The sequence below is a fragment of the Salarias fasciatus genome, chromosome 3 (assembly GCF_902148845.1).
Source record: "Salarias fasciatus chromosome 3, fSalaFa1.1, whole genome shotgun sequence".
Classification (NCBI taxonomy): Eukaryota; Metazoa; Chordata; class Actinopteri; order Blenniiformes; family Blenniidae; genus Salarias; species Salarias fasciatus.
In genome coordinates, this window is record NC_043747.1 from 12,951,693 (window position 1) to 12,971,971 (window position 20,279).

General features: G+C 42.1%; 1 protein-coding gene across 35 annotated transcripts in view; it reads left to right on the forward strand.

Moving 5' to 3' along the window:
* LOC115386025 (receptor-type tyrosine-protein phosphatase delta) overlaps positions 1–19,250 on the forward strand; it is a 355,926-nt gene extending 336,676 nt beyond the window's left edge. For all 35 annotated transcript variants that reach the window (XM_030088168.1, XM_030088177.1, XM_030088172.1 and 32 more), the window contains 11 exons: positions 2,809–2,932; positions 5,896–6,071; positions 7,732–7,851; positions 7,944–8,098; positions 12,997–13,282; positions 14,129–14,307; positions 14,568–14,694; positions 14,894–15,019; positions 16,016–16,170; positions 16,769–16,904; positions 17,370–19,250. In XM_030088168.1, coding sequence (XP_029944028.1) covers positions 2,809–2,932; positions 5,896–6,071; positions 7,732–7,851; positions 7,944–8,098; positions 12,997–13,282; positions 14,129–14,307; positions 14,568–14,694; positions 14,894–15,019; positions 16,016–16,170; positions 16,769–16,904; positions 17,370–17,438 — 1,653 coding nt within the window. In that variant the 3' untranslated portion in view covers positions 17,439–19,250. The remainder of the gene's footprint in view (positions 1–2,808; positions 2,933–5,895; positions 6,072–7,731; positions 7,852–7,943; positions 8,099–12,996; positions 13,283–14,128; positions 14,308–14,567; positions 14,695–14,893; positions 15,020–16,015; positions 16,171–16,768; positions 16,905–17,369) is intronic.
* Positions 19,251–20,279: the final 1,029 nt, after the last annotated feature.

Sequence of the window (20,279 nt, forward strand, 5' to 3'; positions counted from 1 at the left end):
AATTGCTTTTAAGTATTATGTTCAGAAGAGGGAAACATTGGTGAATCTGCACAATCACTGGGCGCCAACATAACTGGAACATATCCGGCATGCAAACATCAAAAAAGAAGAGGATTTCTTTTTCTATGGAATCCACCATTACGCCCAGTGTGCACTGTTTGACTGTAGCATGCAACAGCTGTTTATATGAACAGAAAAAAAAAAAAAGATAATTGCACACAGTTTGACATAAAGGATAAAAATCGCTGGTGTTAATAATGGTATTAATTATGGTTGATTTACAGCTTTACAGGATCTCTGTAGTCCCTGTTGTCTCCTTAAAATAACTCCATGAGACAGCCAGAAACAGACTGCTCTGATTGGAAACGCATGCTTTTTGCTGCTGTGAGAGATGTGCAGAATCAAACTATCAACTGTGACCAAAGGGCTTGCATTTATCAGTTTCCAGACTCATATGTTGAGGTTTAAATTAAGTCTGTAGTGCTTTTTTTCATGCCTATAGAGACACCAGCACACTGTAAGAAATATATATATAGACTGTGCTTTATATAAAGATATTCTGCATCATTTAAGAAGGCCCATCATGAATGAATCGCAGTGTTTAATACACAACTAAGTTGAGATTTTAAAGTCAGTGACACAGGCTGCATGCATATATAAACTGCAATATATGGCGACTCTCAGAATAGATATCATGAAACCTGAAAGTGTGAAAACACTCCAAAACATCGCACTGGACCTGGATCTATATTTATAGTCTGAAAAGCCGTGTGCAGCTAAGAGGTCATATCTGTGAGCGATATGAATAGCCACCAGCGCCTCTCTCTCTCTCTCTCTCTCTGCGGGTCCTTCAACAGCTCCAAAATCTATGAGGTCACCCTATGGGTGCCTGCCAAGCTGCCCAATCATTATTGCAGCTTAAGTACATTGAATTCCAATTTCATAGTGCTTACTCGAGAGTAGTGGAGAGCAATTTTGGGAGCACAATGAAATAAAGATTTTTATTATGAGCAATGTTGCAGCCTACTGTTTCAACATATTTTGATAAAATATGAGGCTTAAGCCAGTGGTTCGTCTCCTCACATATTGCTGCTCAAGTGATTTCTGCAGATGAAGAGCTCAGTGCTAAAATGTCCACATTGAGCTTATACGGGCTTACCTTGCTTTTAATGTCCCTTTCTACGGTAATAGTAGTTTTATAAAGTTTGCCGTAATGAAAGTGGTGTAAAAGTGAATATAAAGGTCATTTCTGTAGCTTTTGTTCACATGGATTGCTTTAAAAGATCTCGTCATTTCTGGATTCCAACAAAGTTCACAGTGCTGGCTAACTTCAGGCTGTAGTGTTACGCTTGGGTTTTCCACTGCTGTAACTCATAAAAAGTACACTGCTGCCATTAAAATAACACAAACACAATTTTTTTTTTTTTTTTTTCCTGAAATGTGAAATGAATTGCCATCTTTCATGTCGGTGTATTTTCCCCTTTGTGATAATATACTTTATAGCTCCCTCCTTCGTGATGAGGGACCATTATCAATCCTGCTTTACAAAACTCCAGCAGCAAACTGAACTAGTCTCGTGTGTGATATTCTACGATGTGCCATAAAGTCTCGCTAATCAAAGCAGCGAAAATAGTGGAACACGACAATTTCCTTTGTGGCCCATTCAGGATACTTATTTTTATAAATCCAATCATATACATGTTGTGGTTTTTTTCATGTGGAAACAAAAAAAAAAAAAAAAAAGCACAGTTCAAGTAGTTCACCGAGTGGAAGATACAGTCTGAAGTCCAATTTCCATCTATAAAAGGTTGTCTGACATTTTTTTTTTAGATTTATAGACCAAAATACTGGATTCAGATCCTACTTTTGACACCTCATTTTCCAAAAGCTGCTACGACACCAGAATAGCTGTGACTTAAATCAAACCTTTCACTGGGCGCTTATTAAAATACTTGGGAATTTCAACACCGGCCTGTTACTGAATTATATTGCAAATGGTTGCTGCCAGTGCACTGTTTTCCACCTCCACTGGGAGAAATTTGTTATTCAACGAGGAGGGCTTGAGATGGAGGACAAAACCTTCACTAACTGAGCCACAGCAACACAAAGCTGAGCGGGGCTGTGCAATGCAGGGTGTAAAAATAACTCAAAACGCACAAATTATAATTTCTAGGTAGGTCCATGGATGATTTTTCTCTATATTTCCGTAAGAGCACCCAAGAAAAAACTGAGTCTACTGTCTCACAATATGCATTGGTTGCATGAATTGGGTAAAATCGTAAAGTTGCCAAATATAATAACCTCTTCAAACTTCATCGAACTGTGTCAATGCATTTCAGTTAGTTTGCCTTCACTGAAACTCATTATTCAGCATGTATTAAATCATGACGTATTTTACACTCACATCCTCCTTCCAGAAGCTTGAAACCATTTAATTTCAGTAATAAGTACAACTACGACAGCTAGTTTTAATTCCACCTATAAAGGATTACACACTGTAGCTTAGCAGGGAACACTACTCATGCAAGGAGATGACGTATGCAAGCCAGTGAAGGTCTCGGAAACCAAATGATTGGTTTCATATTTCCCAGCAAACGTGACAGTGTAGGAAGTTGCAAATCAAGATCAGAGGACAAGATTAAACTTTCAGCGCACAAGCCTGAGATACTCGGAGTTGCTAAAACACCTCCAGGAGGATATGCAGAAGAGTGAGTCAATCTCATGCTCCAAAGGAGAAAAATAATTCACAGTGTGATAACTAAAAACTTGTTTTTCGTTTTTTTTTTTTCTCTCTTTTTTTTTCTTCAGTCCATCGACCCTGGTCAGCAGTTCACATGGGAGCACTCCAACCTGGAGGTGAACAAACCAAAGAACAGATATGCCAACGTGATTGCCTACGACCACTCCAGAGTCCTCCTCTCCGCTATCGACGGTATGCCGCCCACCAACATCTTGCTTTCTTTGCTGCCGTTATCGATTGCGCAGATAGCCACTGCTACCGTGTCTTTGAGACCTCCAAAGTGCAACCGCACTGTACTTTCAAATTAGAATCCCACACATGCAAGCGGGGCAGTGTTTTCTCTTTTAATAATTCAGGTGCTTGCAAAGAAACAAAAAAAGCCTCAGAAAAAAAAAAAAATACAATCTTGCTCAAAATGCACAAGCAAACATTAAATTTTCACCTTTTTTTTTTTTAAATGGCATCCATTTCTCTTGTTCACCGTGAAACCCCGAGGTGCCAAAGAGCCGTATCACTATCCGAAACACAGTTCATACTTTCAGACCAGGGCAGTGAGCGCACCAGCAGAGAAGTACCCGGGGTACAAGGCTGCAGTTCGGAACACTGGCTTAAAGTCAGACACCTACACATTTTCTACAGAGTTGAACTTGGCATAGCTCACAACGCGCATCGTCTACGAGCATACCGACTGGCCCACAGAGTTGTGGGTAATCACATTTTCACATGCTCTCGCATTTTCATCTGTGACCATTACAGAACCGACTTCACCCGCATTGAACTTAACGCAGCACGCTGCGGCTTATATCCGATGAAAGGCATATTTCATAACGGCTTGTTAAATGCTGATTGCTTCACCAGTTTAGACTCAACGGCGCATCCACAATTAATTAACCATCTCTATTGAACTGCTCCCATGGAGGGAGGAAGAAGGAAAATAAACAAAGTAGTCAATGGATAATGTGAAAAAAAAAAACAAAAAAAAAAAAACGGAGAGATAAAGACTTCGCCCTTCCTTTCCCGTCGCTCTGAAACGGCACACAGCTTGAGTGTTGATGGAACTCCATTAGGCGCGCGCATAAACACATCTGTACAATCGCATTGGAGCCTTTGTGCTGCAGAAAGTGAGTAGTTCTCAGCCAGGGGGACATGAGGGACTTCCTCTTTTCCCTTCTAAAGCTTAAACAAAGCCTTTTTGGCAAGCAATGTGTCTATTGTTTACTTTGATGGGAGTTCTTTGAATAAAAAGGGATTTGGGATTCGACATCAGAGTTTGAAGACAGAATTTACTGATGTACGGATGGATCAGCCGAATCTTTGGCAAACAGGCGCGCTCGGAGTGCATGTGCGGACTTTAATTGTGGCGTCATCGCTGAACTTGCTCCACTTTTGACAGCCGCATTCACTCACTCACACACACAGTTTGCTCGACTTCCATCAAGAGCAATTTGGGGTTCATCGTCTTGCCGAAGGGCACTTCGACAATATGGTCACAGTGAGATGGGGAAGGGCATCAAACCGACCTTCTGATTGGAAGGAAACTCACCCTATAATGATTTTAAATTGATTTCATTTGTGAATCCCTGAAGCTATATCCATCTTTAATTTAGCTAAATTAGGGACATTTTACACACAGTCTCTTTTTAACTCAAACATCTGTTAGTTATTCCCTGAAAATGATGTTTTGACCAAATTCTGTCAGCTACCTGTCACACAGGAGTTCACTTAATTCCCCATTGATCTATTCCTAGTGTGGAAGCTGTCGCGAGATAAAGGAAATCGCTCTTCACCAACTTCCTGACTGACAAGGAGGTCACCTATTGAGAAAATCACACACGGAGAATAATTTGAAAATGTTCTCCCATCTGATCTGTAATTATCACGTAGGAATCGGAGGAAGTAAATGTATTGTCAATGTGTTACTCGTAGTAATTCTCAGAATGATCATCGTCATTCCTGTGAAACGCCGGTGTTTTCTTTGAGATTCCTTCGCCTTTCTTTGGCGAGGGCTGAGAGCTGAGCAGCAACTGCAGCAGTGTTTGTTTCTTAATGGCCATATTGACAGAGAAAATGGCAGAATTTATCCAAATCCTGAGTGACAGAAAGCATAAAGGCAAAATCCATTTGCGAATGTGCATTAAACAACTTGCCTCATTCTCATTAAACCACAGTAATGTCTCTTTTTTGCTTTTTTTTTTTTTTTTTCCTCCCCTCTTTCAAATTGAAAACACACTGGGCTTAATTGTACTTATCCCTTGTCCATCACAGAAATGCACAGCCGCCTGGCTGTGTGGACAACTTCAACAGCAAAATGAGAGGGCGGGGGACAGTTTGAAAAAAATAAAAAATAAAAAAATGTGTGTGTGGGTTTGTGAATGCGTTCATAGTCCATTTTCTTCCCTTTTTTGCCGTTGAATAAGTTACCTGGGAGTAAAAGGGAGTCGGGGGGAGAGAGGAGGCGGTTGGAGTGAGGGGATTCTCTGAGACGTGGCGCCCATGCAGATGAGACTTATCTTGGTCGACCATGTGTGCACGGAGCCCCTAAACTGCCAGTCCTAAAGCATTGACTAGCTGTCAGCTCTGTCTCTTTCCCCTGGATTGGAAAAAGGCTGCTGTGCCTTTCATATAATATAAGCGAAGGGAAGGGGGGAGAGGGGTGTGGGGGGGGGATTGTTTTGCTAGTTTTCTGTTGGTTTGTTTTTCTCCATGTGAGGAGATAGACTTCTGAAAAAAAAAAAAAAAAACAGCTTTATCTGTGAGTCAGTTGCAGATATGGAAAAAGGGGAAAAAAACTGTTGATTTAAATGTGCTGTTGATAGCAAATACAAATCCTTTTTGGACTGTAACACTGCATCCAAAAGTGACTATTTTATTGTATTATTTTTGTGCTGTACTGACAGCGTTTCAGAAACGAGGAGGATAGCCTCACACAGTGTTATCCCCGCGCCGTGTGGGGGGGACAATCTGGCATTACGTCCAATAAACACAAGGGAAAACAAAGACTTAGACCAACTTCTAAAGCTCCAAATGCCTGCATTTTGTCAGATCTATTGTTTTTGTCTACACTATGTTTACTCTGGGTATTATTTCTTTGTCACCTATCGTCCTGCAGGAAAAAAAAAAAAAGTTTTCCGAACTGATTTTGTGTCACTCTTCAGGCATCCCTGGAAGCGACTACATCAACGCCAACTACATAGATGGCTACAGGAAGCAGAACGCCTACATCGCCACGCAAGGATCTCTGCCAGAGACGTTTGGAGAGTTCTGGAGGATGATCTGGGAGCAGAGGAGCGCCATCATTGTCATGATGACCAAACTGGAGGAGCGGTCCAGAGTAAGAGACAACTAGATTCCAACTGGATTCAAAAATAGCAATACATTGCATAAACATAAGCAGTGTTACATGCATCTGGTTTCTTTACAAAGTGTTACGCTTCTCTTTGGAACTTTTCATGGATTGGCTTAAACATTAGTTTTTTGCCACATTTCCTTTAAAATTTACCTGCTACTTTAGTCCAATACAATATTAAAAATAGCTGTAACATTCAATCACAGGACTCATAGTATGACAGTAGATAGATTGTGGTTGAACCTTTTAGGGAAAACATGTTAGATTATAGGAGATTAAACACTGAATACTGTATGATATGCATCAAAAATGTCTTATAGGTGACAAATATCTCCAAGTTTTAAGTGGCAACTCATGAATTATAAGCCATCAGTTGAGCATATTTTCCTTGGAATGTCCTTTCCAAACGTCCCTGGGGCTGAAAGTGTCCATTTCCAGGTGTTTTACCGAGTTTCCCTTAAGGGGTTAAACACATCGCTGTGTTTGACTGGGCACATGAAACTTTACTCGGCCTCTATAAGCGAACGACCTTCACACTTACTCAACGCTTTACCGCTGTGCTCTTAAAAATCAGTAACCGGAGTGGACACTCAATGTAACAGCAGCTTTTACTCAGCATCTGTACACTTTTACAAAGGAAATACGTTACTTAAACGTGATCCGTGACACAGATTGTTGCAGAGATGCAGTGATATTTTGCCCCCACCGGATCCTTCGATACCGCCGTATTGTTTGACATTTGTAGTGCATAAAGCCTTTTTTGTTATTTCCAAGAGCTCATGTCTTTCATATTAATCAGTCATCTCATTCTCTGCGAAGCACTCAAGCTGTCTTTGTATGTTTTGCATATCTAAAGCTCCACTATTTGCGAGTAAACGCCATTATGTGTCATTTCATTACTCCTGGTGTCACAAACACTCCGTTGCTCTTTGTGTCAATGTTATAACAGCTGCTGAGGAAATGGAATTAGTGGATGATACACTTGTTAGAAATCGGCATATTCCAGACAGGTGTCCAAATGTCATATTACGCAACAGCCCATAGCGGCGCGCATGCTTATAGTTCAGTTGTGTTTAACATGCCCCCCCTCCCTCCCTCCTAATATCACATCAGTGCCACTACATAACAAGAAGAAAAACAATTAAATCAGAGCTCAGTTATTTCCTCTCCGACACCAGTAGTGCTCCTCTCTGTCAGCTAAGCAGTAATGCTATAATGGAACAGTGTTTTATTGGCAGTTTGCTGGGAAACAAAGCTGTAGATTCGAATAGCAATAACACCGAAACGATAATATGACTGGAAGCTGTGCTTACCTTTGTAATTATAGAGTATGTCAGGACAATTAATAGCACTGTTGGCTCTCCGCAAATATCTCAGGCCGTTGCATTGATTAGAAAATCAAACCTCGTCAGCAGGAATGGAGGGAATTTGGACATTTATTTTACCATTATTTGACTTCGTGGACCTGAGGAACGGAGGATTTCTTGTAAAGTGCCTTCATGCTTCGCGAACAAACACCAAATATCAAGAGGTATTAAAAACGACAGGAATGCACCAAGACTATTTGGTTCTCAGCACGAGGCTGCTCAGCCTTTTTTTTTGGTGTGTGTGTGTGTTTTTAATGTGATACTTCTCTGCCCTGCAGGTGAAATGTGATCAGTACTGGCCTACGAGAGGGACGGAGACTTACGGCCTCATCCAGGTGACACTGCTGGACACAGTGGAGCTGGCCACGTACTGCGTCAGGACGTTCGCACTTTTTAAAGTAAGGAGATCTTCATTTATGGCTGCGACTTTAACTTTACTGCAGCAGTAAAGATAGGATGTCCACTAACCTTTCTCTGTTTCCCCGCTCAGAACGGCTCCAGCGAGAAACGAGAGGTGAGGCAGTTCCAGTTCACAGCGTGGCCGGACCACGGGGTACCCGAGCACCCCACCCCGTTCCTGGCCTTCCTCAGACGGGTCAAGGCCTGCAATCCTCCAGACGCAGGACCCATGGTGGTGCACTGCAGGTGAGACGCCACCGCGGCCACCTTTAAATTAAATAGAGAAGGAAAACATCAGATATTGATATGTTGAATAGAATTACTTCAAATACAAAAGAGATGTAGGAATGTTTTCTTCTTGTGTACATGTTTATGTACACATACCCAAAAAAAAAAAAAACAAACAAACAGAAGGACATTATGTATTTGAAGAAAACTGGGAAGAACCTCACAAGAGTGTTCATATTTTTTGAGTCATGCCCAAGCCCCACAAACTGATCCTTGTATTAAACAGGTTGTTTTTTTGTTGTTGTTCTTTCAATCCTGAATTATTTGTACATTGCTCCATCTCTACCTTCAAAACCGCTACACAAATAACGATCTCCAAAATTCTACAATCACTATTTTCTATAGGTTGTCTATTAGCATTGTAATTTTTCCATATATATGAATTATCCTGCACAATACTTCACACATTATTAGGATTTTAATCATTTGGATTCATGCAAAGCCCTGAGGTGGCCTGTCTGCGGTTCACTCTGTTTTCAGCTGGGATTTATTCCAGGGAATGTTAACATATGTTAGATAATAAAAGGTCGGAATGGACTGTTGCGAGCATTAACACGCATGACAAAATGCACTCCGTGCCAGATTATTGAAACAAGATGAGATTTGATCAAGAAGAAAGAATTTCAGACAATGACTGGATTAGATAGAAGATAAATAAACTGTGGCCCACTGTAGGCCAAACAAATCAGCCCGGTTGCTTTCACAGAAAGCACTTCAAATCAGAATGCGTTTTCAACATCGCAGCAGCACAAAGAGTCCAAGTGTCATTGCCCTCAGCTAACTTAAACATTTCCTCCCACACAGTGGCACACAGACACACGCAGACCTGTCGGATTCCTCGCTACACCACTAACATGTCGCACATAAGCAGCCCACAAGTCCTTGATTCATCCCTTGGGTTTATTGCATCTGAAACAAATAACTTTCACGCCAACTTCACTTCCCTCAGCTACATAAGCGGCCAGACTCCCAGCAGAGAGCGCGAAGATATAACGCAGACTTCTGGCTTCTCTTAACTCAGGCAGTCATCAGAGGCTCCGCACAGAGGAAGCGACAGAAGGAGGGGGGGGAAGAAAGAGAGCGGGGAAGAGAGAGAAAAAAAAAATTAAGCAGCAGCGGAAGTGAGTGTAACAGATACAAACTTGTGTCAGAAAGTGACAAAAAAGGGAGAAGGGATTACTGAAGAATTAGAATTACCACATGCTGATGTTAATTAGTGCTAGTTGGCCAATCACTTCAAATTGAAAACCCTGGCTTTCCACAATGAGGCAGAATGCAGGAATTAATGTCACTGTGCAGATGGGATATTTTAATTCCTCCGGTTCTTCATCTGATAGTCATGTCCAAGCTCCAAATCCTTTTTACATGTCCTAACTTCATGTTTGCCCGCAATTTTAGGCAGAATAATCGTTGGTACGCATCAGTGTAATAACGGTAGCAGTATTTAATGGTTTATCTGTTGCACCTCGGATAACAATGTGTTCTGCACTGTGTAAGTCCAGCTTTTGGTAGGCTGAAGATGGAGGGAATATTTACAGTTTTTCGAAACTGACTATACACAGTCTTGCTACATGGCAGCCACATGTTCATTTATGTAATTGCCGCTATTCTCTCTAGAACATGTAATGTAAATATCCCCACCTACAGCTTTAATTCGTAGACACCACAAGACTGAGATTAACACAGTGCAAAACAAAGAGACAACCAAAGGTTGTCCATAAATGGTACCTCCAACGTATGAAGGGTGCCAAGAAATGTTCACAGAACTCATTTGTGCAGCACATACTTATGCAACATCATTAATATGGGTTTAGTGGGTGGCTAATGCATCCCCCACAGGAGTGTTTAAGAATATCAATCAAACTGCATTAATGTGTTTGCCGCTGTGGAGCGAACGCTTGTCACAAGGTAGCGTCTGGTGAAATCTTCCCCCGGGGACGTTCCGGCTCGCTGCTGCCCTCCGAGTCCCGACTGTCTTCACTAACCCAAACGCAAGGGTCAGGAAATGTTCCCTCCTCTCGACCCATGCTCCGAGAGGTCAAAGAACGGGTGAAAAGGACAAGACTGAACATCACGGAGATCATTACCCAGTGACTCAGTTCAACTTTTGCTGGATTTTGGTTTGCGCCGACTAAAAAAACACGACGTAGGTTTGAAAAAATCTAAAGTAACTTCACATAATCAACAGAAAAAATAAAACAACGATCGCAAAGTCTTCTCAGATGTCTGGCATGTTGTAAATTTGTTGGCAAGACAGTACCATGACAGACACGGTACAGCCACATCGGGGTAATCCAAAGAGCCAATGAGAATCAAGGCTCTCCTCCAGTGGGGGCACACCAGCTGTAGGGTTCAAACCTGTGAACTCCAGATCTCAAGTCAAGCCTCGCTCGCCTCTCGGCCGCCACTGCCGAGAAATTAAGAAACTCAACTTCATTCTGAAATACGCTTTCTCTCCCACGACCGAACAAGACTGAATACCTAAAGAAGTTTCAGCAATGGTTACAGTCAAACTTTGAAATGGATTTAAGCTAATTTTACAAAGAAAAATCAGTAATAAGTCACATACTGTCACATTAAAATGATTATCGACAGCATTAATAGCAATGCAGGGATCCTGGTGAGTTGCAGTGTGTGTGTGTGTGTGTGTGTGTGTGTGTGTGTGTGTGTTTTGGAGGCGGCGTGGTGAAATACTGACAGGCGAGCTGACAGCTCCAGATTTTGTAACAATACATATGTAATTGCTTTCACTGCTGCTCTTGCTTTATCTTCGCGGGACTTTCTCGCAGCTGCATTTCACACCGCACTCTCTCTCCCATCCCTTATTCCCCGAACTCCTGGAAAGCGTATTAGTCTGACACTTAATGTGTGTGTGTCGACGTCCAAAGCAGCTGGTTTTGACTGGCTGAAAAGGCAGTGTCAGGTCATTAGTGCAGTCAGTCCACGAACTCTCCTTTCAACCGCCAAATGTACCGACAGCTTTCTGCATCGCCTCGCCACATGCGCGCACACGTGCACACCACTTGTTGATAAAGGAATATTACACATGTGCCTTGCATTTTCCCGGTCTTGCTTCAAATAGAAAAAGTGGTCCATATGTATTCCTGTGCTCAGTTTTCTATTAAACTGACTGCAGACGTACACAACTTTGAGATAACTGGCAGCATCTCAAGCTGCACAGCACAAGCCTCCCCCCCCCTCTTTCCCTTCCTCCCTCCCTCCTCCCTCATCTTCCTCTGTCTCCGTCTCTCCACCTCTGTGCTGTCACTCTTGTCACTTACTCTCTTGCAGGTCATCACTCTCCCACATTCAGGTCTGCACTGTAAAATGCTTTCAGATTGGAAACAGCTGGGGCAAAGGGAGAAATCTGTGTCCTACCCCCCCCCCACTCGTGCTCTCGGGGGCCGCCGTGCTCTCAGACCTGGAAGTGATTCATTCTTCAAACATCCCCGAGACACGTTCGCATTTCTTTTCGTCCCAATTCTCTCTTTAACTCGCATGTTCTTTTTAATCACCCTGCAGCTGTGGGAAGTTTTGTTACCCCTCCAAAAAAAATAAAAAATAAAAAATAAAAAACACAAAAACCAGGAGTAACATAAAAGTTCAGCTTCATTCACCCATTCTGAAAGTGATCATCAGATAATTTGCTAAAGCCAATGACTCCCACACGTGTCTTTATTCCATCTTCAGCGCAGCTCCAGTGCCGCATGGCACATTAGGCAGACTTGGCCCTCGGGGACAAACTTTACTCCCTCTTGAGTTTCCCTTCTCACCCCTTCCCCTGTTCCCCGGAGCAAATGAAAAACAAATGCTTCATCGGAAGGAGGAGGCGCGAGAGCATGGCTCACACCTCGTAGGCATGTCAGCTTAATGAATTGAATAACCTATTTACTTTGGAGTGCCAAGTGCGAGGACTTGTCTTGTCAATGCCGAGCTTTGCGGGAGGTGGGAGGAGAACTCACGAACAAGATTTAACACCGCCCTGTCGCCCTACGGTAAATAAATTGTCATCAGAAAACATCTCCCGTGCTGAGCCACGCGCTATTAAAACATGTAATGGTGCAGGGGGTGAGCGTTTCTAAATCGTCAGCAGTCTACAGAAGGTGCTATATTTATACAGCATGTCTCAAGCTGGCCCGCAAGGAGAGGTCAAAGTGAAACAGTAAAACATTTTCCCTCTTTGGCAGAGAGGGTGTTTTTTTTTTTCTCTCTCTTTCTTTTCTTTTACCGGCCTGAGCGTGTTCGGCACTAATGTAAAAATGTGAATCCTAATGGAGAGACCTGCCTTTCAGTGCCTCTTGTGAAGCTCTTATGCCATTTAGGTGCACCGTGCTAATCTAATGGCATTAATTGTAGTCAGCTGCACTTCTCAGAAGTTACTCAGCGCATTAACAAAGCTGTCAAAAAATTTCCCCTCAAATTCGCGTCTCTGGATTCGCGTTTGTGTTTTGATTTGCTGTAGTGCCACTTTCCGGTGCGAGGCTGAACGTCGCCGTTGCGTAAGCGATTAGTCCTGATCAGGTTGAAAGCACAGTCGGGGTCCGGAGGGGGCGAGACTAGATTGCAAAGCCAGCGATGAGCTCTCTGAAGGCTGAGTGCCAAGCCCTCTTCTCCACACAGCGCCACTTCAGATTTAATTACACTTCAAGCCAAATCGTCCATCATGCAGCGGCAAACTTGGCATCGAGACTCTACCTTTTTGGCCTCATCGCTTTGAGGAAGAAACTTCTGCCGGCTTCCTCCTCAAGATGTACCTGCCCTTTGCGCCTGTGTCTAAAGGTCACAGTCACACAAAATTAAATGAAACCATCCTCATAGAACAAACGTGCCTCTTTTCTCTTGTTTGTGCCAAACAGTGCTGGGGTGGGACGCACGGGCTGCTTCATCGTGATTGACGCCATGCTGGAGCGGATCAAGCACGAGAAGACGGCCGACATCTACGGGCACGTGACGCTAATGCGTGCCCAGCGCAACTACATGGTGCAGACGGAGGACCAGTACGTCTTCATACACGACGCGCTCCTGGAGGCCGTCAACTGCGGCACCACCGAAGTGCCAGCCAGAAACCTATACGCCTACATCCAGAAACTGACCCAAATAGAGGGTGGAGAGAATGTCACGGGCATGGAGCTTGAGTTCAAGGTAGGCAAGGTGTGAATGTGAAGGGAAACTGCGTCACAAATTGACTGACCGAGGTTAGAACAACGTAATATCGATGGTTTCCTAACAACAGCAGGTCATAATAATAACATCCAAAGCCATCCAATATCATCGACTGGACGTTCTCACCATAATTCTCAAGCTTCCAGTTCCCATTTGGCTTGCGAGACAACATGGGGCCTGTGGTTTCCTCTCTGTTACAGTTTTTCTGACTTGCTTGTGTAACTTAGCATATGATGAATTCCTTCCCCCCAAAAATTCTTGGTTTCCCCTCGTATTGCGTCCTTCCCTGAATAACAGCCGCCTTGGCTTTCGAGAAAAGGGCAAAAACACCGGTTTTCCCCACCGCAGAACAGTTGCTAGGGGGACTTGAGCAACATTTTCAACATCTATAATGAATTGCAGTGAAAAGAAAAATCCAGCCCCGCATTGCCTTGCACGTGCTTTTGCATATGCTTTCTCTCTGTATGATTCATGTTGGTTTCAACAAGGCACTACACTATAATCCTGTCTCCCAAAAGCTCTTATATGAACCTGTGTCTCTCCCTCTGTTCATAGGTTCAACATGGTATGTTTAGAAATAGATTATATTTGACAATCAGTGTGATGCGATTCCTGTACATCATGTTTACTTCAACCTGCCATGTGCAGTCTCTAATGTTCTCTGAACCGCTCCACTCTCCAGACAAGCGATTGTTCTCACTGCTCAGATCTTTATCACATGCATCATATCACTTGTCAAGCCCAGTGAGTCACCATGAAATAAAAACGGCAAGCCGACGCTGGAGTGATCAAAATACCCTCTCTCCTTCTCTTTTCCCCGTGCAGCGTTTAGCTAACACTAAAGCCCATACGTCACGATTCATCAGTGCCAATCTCCCCTGCAACAAGTTCAAGAACCGCCTTGTTAACATAATGCCATACGAGTCCACACGAGTGTGTCTTCAGCCCATTCGAGGAGTTGAGGGCTCTGATTACATCAATGCCAGTTTCATTGATGGATACAGGTAAGTGCTCGGAAATTCCCGCAAACAAACAATTAAACGATGCAGCGGAGTATGGCAAAGTGCATTTTTCAATTGAACATTGCAGCTGTGCAATCAGCTCCTCCATTCAAGACTGAAGTGGTTGTGCTTTTGCCAAGTTATTGCATTTGTGATTGTATATTTACACTGGAACCAATCGCAGGAAAGTTTACATGTTTTTCAATTTTCACTGCATCATAACTTGCCTTCTTTTTTTTTTATCTCATGATTAATACCCACAGGCAACAAAAAGCTTATATTGCAACACAGGGACCACTGGCAGAGACCACGGAGGACTTCTGGAGAATGCTCTGGGAGCATAACTCCACTATTGTCGTGATGCTCACCAAGCTCAGAGAAATGGGCAGGGTACGCACGCACTTATATTCTCATTGTTTGGATTTGGCACCCCTGTATGAAATAACCGTACCCAGATTCAGGGATTGAGAATACAGCAAATACAGTGTGAAGTGAAAGGCAGCGTTTTCTGGGAACGTACACAATGAGGATTGTCTGTGAAGAGAATGCTGCGGCTCATTGTGGTATATTCTATTTTCGCTCCCTGCAGGAAAAATGCCACCAGTACTGGCCTGCAGAGAGGTCGGCCAGATACCAGTACTTTGTGGTGGACCCCATGGCCGAGTATAACATGCCCCAGTATATCCTGCGCGAGTTCAAAGTGACTGACGCCAGGGTAAGTGGACCTTCTTTCACAAAGGCATCAACACTCGGCATTGTGGGAACGGAGATCTAAATCCAGCGCTGCTATTTACAGTTCGTACTGGAGATATTTTTACAAGGCTGAGTTGTGACCTCCCTCTGAGCCCCGGAGGACACGAAGGGGTCACCTAGAAATTAAGTCCTGTGCGTTCCACCAGTGCAAAATAAAGAAAGAAAAAAAACTCTAGGGAGTTCTCCATCGTACAGCTGGTTTATAATCGTCTAAAACCCCACAATTCAATGTCTTAATGACATGAATATCCTCACCCAGAAAGGAGATTTGAATAATATTTTACGTCGATTGTGAACACTGGCTGTGATTTTATTACAAAAGGCATTAGCTCATAATTTTGGAAATGAGTCAAATATTTGTTTATACCAGACTACTGCCTTGAGTGTAACATGCGCATAAATATAAATTTGTGGAATATATGACACATGTCAATTGAACGGAAAAACAAAATAAAAAAAACATCAAAAATAACACACACACACAAAAAAAAAAAAAAAAAACTAATGTGGTCCCGGCAGCACCGAGCTGCCAGAGTTTTTTAATTCCATCAAAGGCTTACACAGATAAATGACACAGACTCCCTCCTTTGTAGCGCATGTTACACTGACTCGTCAATGGGATTGCTTTCCTTATCAAGGGGATACAACATCACTTAAGTAATGCACACCCTCAAAGTCGATTCTGTGAGCACCCTGTCAGAGGGAGCACATCAAAGGAATTTGCATCCGTAGTGTTTGTGTTGAATGCATCGAGGTAAAATGACGGGCATCTTTCATAGCAGAACCCTCTCCGACGCTTCAAACTCGTCTTTTACGATGCAGAGGGTCACGGAATGCCTCCGAGGGATTTTCTATTTTAGCCTCTGTTTTCATTATCACCCTCCCAAGATTTCACGAGTCATGGTTTGTTTTTTTTGTTTTTTTGTTGCTCGTCTTCTCCCATGCTGTGCGATCACAGGACGGACAGTCACGGACAGTAAGGCAGTTTCAGTTCACGGACTGGCCTGAGCAAGGAGTGCCAAAATCAGGAGAGGGTTTCATCGACTTCATCGGCCAAGTTCATAAAACAAAAGAGCAGTTCGGCCAAGATGGTCCGATCTCGGTCCATTGTAGGTGAGTCACCGACCGACTCTCCGTTTCTTTTTTCCTGTTAATTTTTTTTTCCTCTCACCGTTTGTTGTGAATTTTGGAGCATGGATCATTAGTCGTCAAGTCAAAGTATTGGTAATCCGGGGCTGCAAAATTAACAACCTCTCCTTCGTCTCAGCTGCGTCTTTATGATTCAGCCAGCATAATAACACATTAAAAAAATACCACTTTTATAATGATCTGCTCTTAGATCTCGGTGTCTTCCTGCCCCAAACCCAGGTGAACGCTCCATCATTAGCACAGAAATCCGCCGCACCTTGAAAAACTGATTGCTTTTAGTTACTATATAAATCAGAGTTCTCAAACTGAAACTTCTAGGCTGTGTCAACAACATAACACAATGCAATTTGGGTATTTTTTCACTGTGGAATTTGTGTGATTGCAAAATGAATGCAATGAATGGCTGCATGAAAAGAAATGTGTGCAGTTTTAGTATATATATATATATATATATATATATATATATATATATATATATATATATATATAGTAAGTGCTTTCAGAATCTCAGTTCTCCAGGCTGAATGTTGACCTCTGTGCCTTCTGGATCTCTCCCATGCAGCGCGGGTGTTGGCAGAACTGGCGTTTTCATCACCCTCAGCATCGTCTTGGAACGAATGAGATACGAAGGCGTAGTAGACATCTTTCAGACAGTGAAAATGTTACGGACACAAAGACCGGCGATGGTGCAGACAGAGGTGAGGCGCTCTTGACTCTTCACTCCAGGTGTCGGTGCAGCCGTAGACGATATACTGATTCAGCCGATGTGCTACTGATTAAATAGTTTCCCATCTTTAAAAAGGTCCGGTAGATTTCCGAGCGTCCTCCAGAGCCAAACAGATTAACTAAAGCAGGCTCCAGTTAAAGACTATGATTAATTTAGTAGCTGAAAGAGTCTGAGGAAGACACGTTTGCTCGACGCTGCAATCTCGTCTCATCTTTTCAGTATGACTACGCAATTTTTTCAACACAATTTGACGATGAATAAAAAGTTTTTTTATAATTTCTGTAACTTGTCCGGAGCACAGACTGTTCTGGTTTTCCTGAAAAAGACTACTCCCAAGTCTCATGTGCTTTTGGTATTTTACAGTTCAATGAAAGATGGTGAAGATTCGTGTTAACCACGTGTAAAGAAGCTAAAGTTTTCTCTTCTTTGTTTCCAGGATCAATACCAGTTCTGCTACAGAGCTGGCTTGGAGTACTTGGGAAGCTTTGATCACTATGCAACGTAAAAGACCCAGTATTGGAAGATAAAAGCAGAGGGCCGTTTGGAAAAAGAAATCCCAGTGAGCCTCTCTTCTGAGCCATAAATTCCTGCTTGAGAAAGTACTCCTTAACTCCTTGCTAACAACTCATTAAGTGTTGGATGTGTGACATGACTCGTCAAAAAATGAAAAAGATGATTCCCGGAGGACCAAGTATTTCCCAACCCCAATGAAACCTTGCCTTGACGCAAAGCGCGAGGGAATCCTGACTGTTGAAGCATCGTACGGAATTACGTTTTCTTCTGCTTCAAGGATTCATTTTTTTGGGGCTCATAAAACTGAATGAAAACCAACACAACAAAAAAAAGTAAATGAACAATAAATGACATCGTCTGAAATGCATCAGTGATTATGAACCATTACGAGAGGTATCGGAGGCACACAGAATTGCGGGGGAATACAAAAAAAAATAATAAAAGAGAGAGAAAAAAAAAAACTCAATGCACATTGTAAAGAAGAAAAAAAAAATCTGTTTCACAATCAAGTACACACAGACAACCCATCGCAAAAGAAGAAGACAATGCTTGGTCCACAAGAGCAGGACAGACTTAAAGTAATAATGAATAAATACCCCTTCTGTCACAATGTCCATCATCTAAATTTTGGGGGGAAAAGGGGAGAGTTCAAATGATCTATTAAATAAATGAAAATTATTGATTTAGTTTTTTAGTACTTTATTATACAGCTGATGTGCTTTTTTTGAACTGTGTGAATTTCCTTTTTTTACACAAACTTATCGCTTGGGAAAAAAGTGATAAAATGTATTTACGTAAATGTTCCTTTTTTTTTTAAAGAAAAAAAAAGCTGTAGAACTGTTCTAACGTATGTACTATTTTGCAGAGAAACTTCTTAATTTCATTTAATTTCATTTTTTTTTCCCCCTCTCATTTTGTTGCAGTCTGTGCACAGAACAGAATCCACACTACCAAAATGTTCACCAGAAATATTTTTGCTTTAGATTTTTTTTTTTTTTTTTCCCCTTTTGTTTCTGTCCATGACCACACACACGGTAACCTAATTACTCCCGTAAGATAAAACTGGGGCTTTGTGGAATCAACAGGGATGAGCAAAGTATGAAGTTTGCTGCTACCGATTATCTTAGTTCTTCCATGTTACTATGATGATAAGAAAGAACCTGATGAATTAGTAAGATATATGAATATATATACATATATAGATACATATATAAAGGTACATATTGTTAAATATTGTGAAATATATATTGAAGTATACATTCAACATTCTAAATATATTGATAACATGCAGAATTTATAAAGGAGAAATGAAACATGGTTTGTCTATGAAAGCTTTCAAAATTCAGAGTTGTGTGCTATATGGGGGAAATGAAGAGATTTTTCACTGGAATGCACATCAGTAGGACAAAACTGTATCCTGATTCAGTGCATCTTTTCTTGTGCAATAAATATGTGTGTTTTTAGATAGGGTTTTTTTATGTGGATATGTTATTCATCCGTGACGCTGCCGTCGTCTCCCCGCCCCTTCGCTCCCTCCTCCGCCCACCGAGCGAGGTGGGGAGAGTGTTGGCGAGGCGGCGGTGGTGGGGGTTTCACACGTCAGTCAAAGCAACTCTGGTGCCCCACTCGATTCCCCCCCCCCCCCCTCGCCCATTTGTGTTTTTATTTTTTTTCTTTAAACTCACACGCAGTCTGTAATTAGGAGGCAGAGGAGTCACGCAGCCGCACTCACCGCTCCACGCAATAGGGCAAAGGTACAAAGACGTCACTTAACTTGTGGTTCTTTGAAGGGTTCAGTGGTAAAAAGGAAAAAAAAAAAAAAAGAAGACATTTGTTATTAATTTTGCATTTAGAGTGCCTTATATTTATGCCTGTTTTTATAATGTTTCATTTAACACATTAATGTATCCTTTGAGTAATCGAGGCATTTAGTGTAAATGGAAATGTATAGTTTATTTACCTTTAGTATTCATTTGTCACACAATGAGATTATATATGCAAATAAGAACATTTCAAAGGTCATATTTTTCATTTTCCGTGGCCTTATTGTGGCTGAGTGAATTAGAATTGAACAGTTTATAAATCACCGTCATTTACAGAAAACAGTCAAGATATATATATATTGACAACAAGTTGTATATTTAAATAGTTCAGACAGAGTCAGGGAAAGAGACTGCAGATTACTGCTCTCAGAATTAAACAGGATGAGCGCGTGTCAAGCCTCGCAGTGTCAAAGAGCATTTCACGAAATCGTAACCCACTGTTGCGCTTTGTCAGCAGTTTACCTCCGCGCATCCAGATTCATGAAATTGGACGAATATAAAAAGGGTTGCCGAATAGACGAAGGGTTTTTTCTTCTTCTTCATGCCTTAGGTTGGGACTTCACGAGTGAAGAGAGCAGGTGTAGGGGAGTTCACGTACCGGTTCTGTTATCCTGACAATCCTGAAACAGGGTCCCCTTTTTCCTCATCAGCTGACAGTTGGAGACGGGGTTCTTGAGTTTGGTTCCGTTTGAGTCTTTCTGTTGCATCTCCTCCACACCCTCCGAAGGCTTTGTGGATGTGCATTCCAGGTGCTTTCTTTCCCTTGTTAACTCCAGAAGTTTCGTGCTTCACTGATTATTTTGTCTTTTTTTTTTTTTTTTTCTTTCTTCCAGATATAAAAAGTGCTATTATTTAACCTCATGGTGGCTAACGTTACTTTATGTTCACATCCCATCTTTTTTGTTTTTTTTGTTTTTTTTTCTCTCCCCCTCAGTTTTCACACGTATTAGTGAACCATTTGCAGAGCGGCCAAAAAGCTGGCCTGGTAGGAAGACTTGCACTTTCTCTAT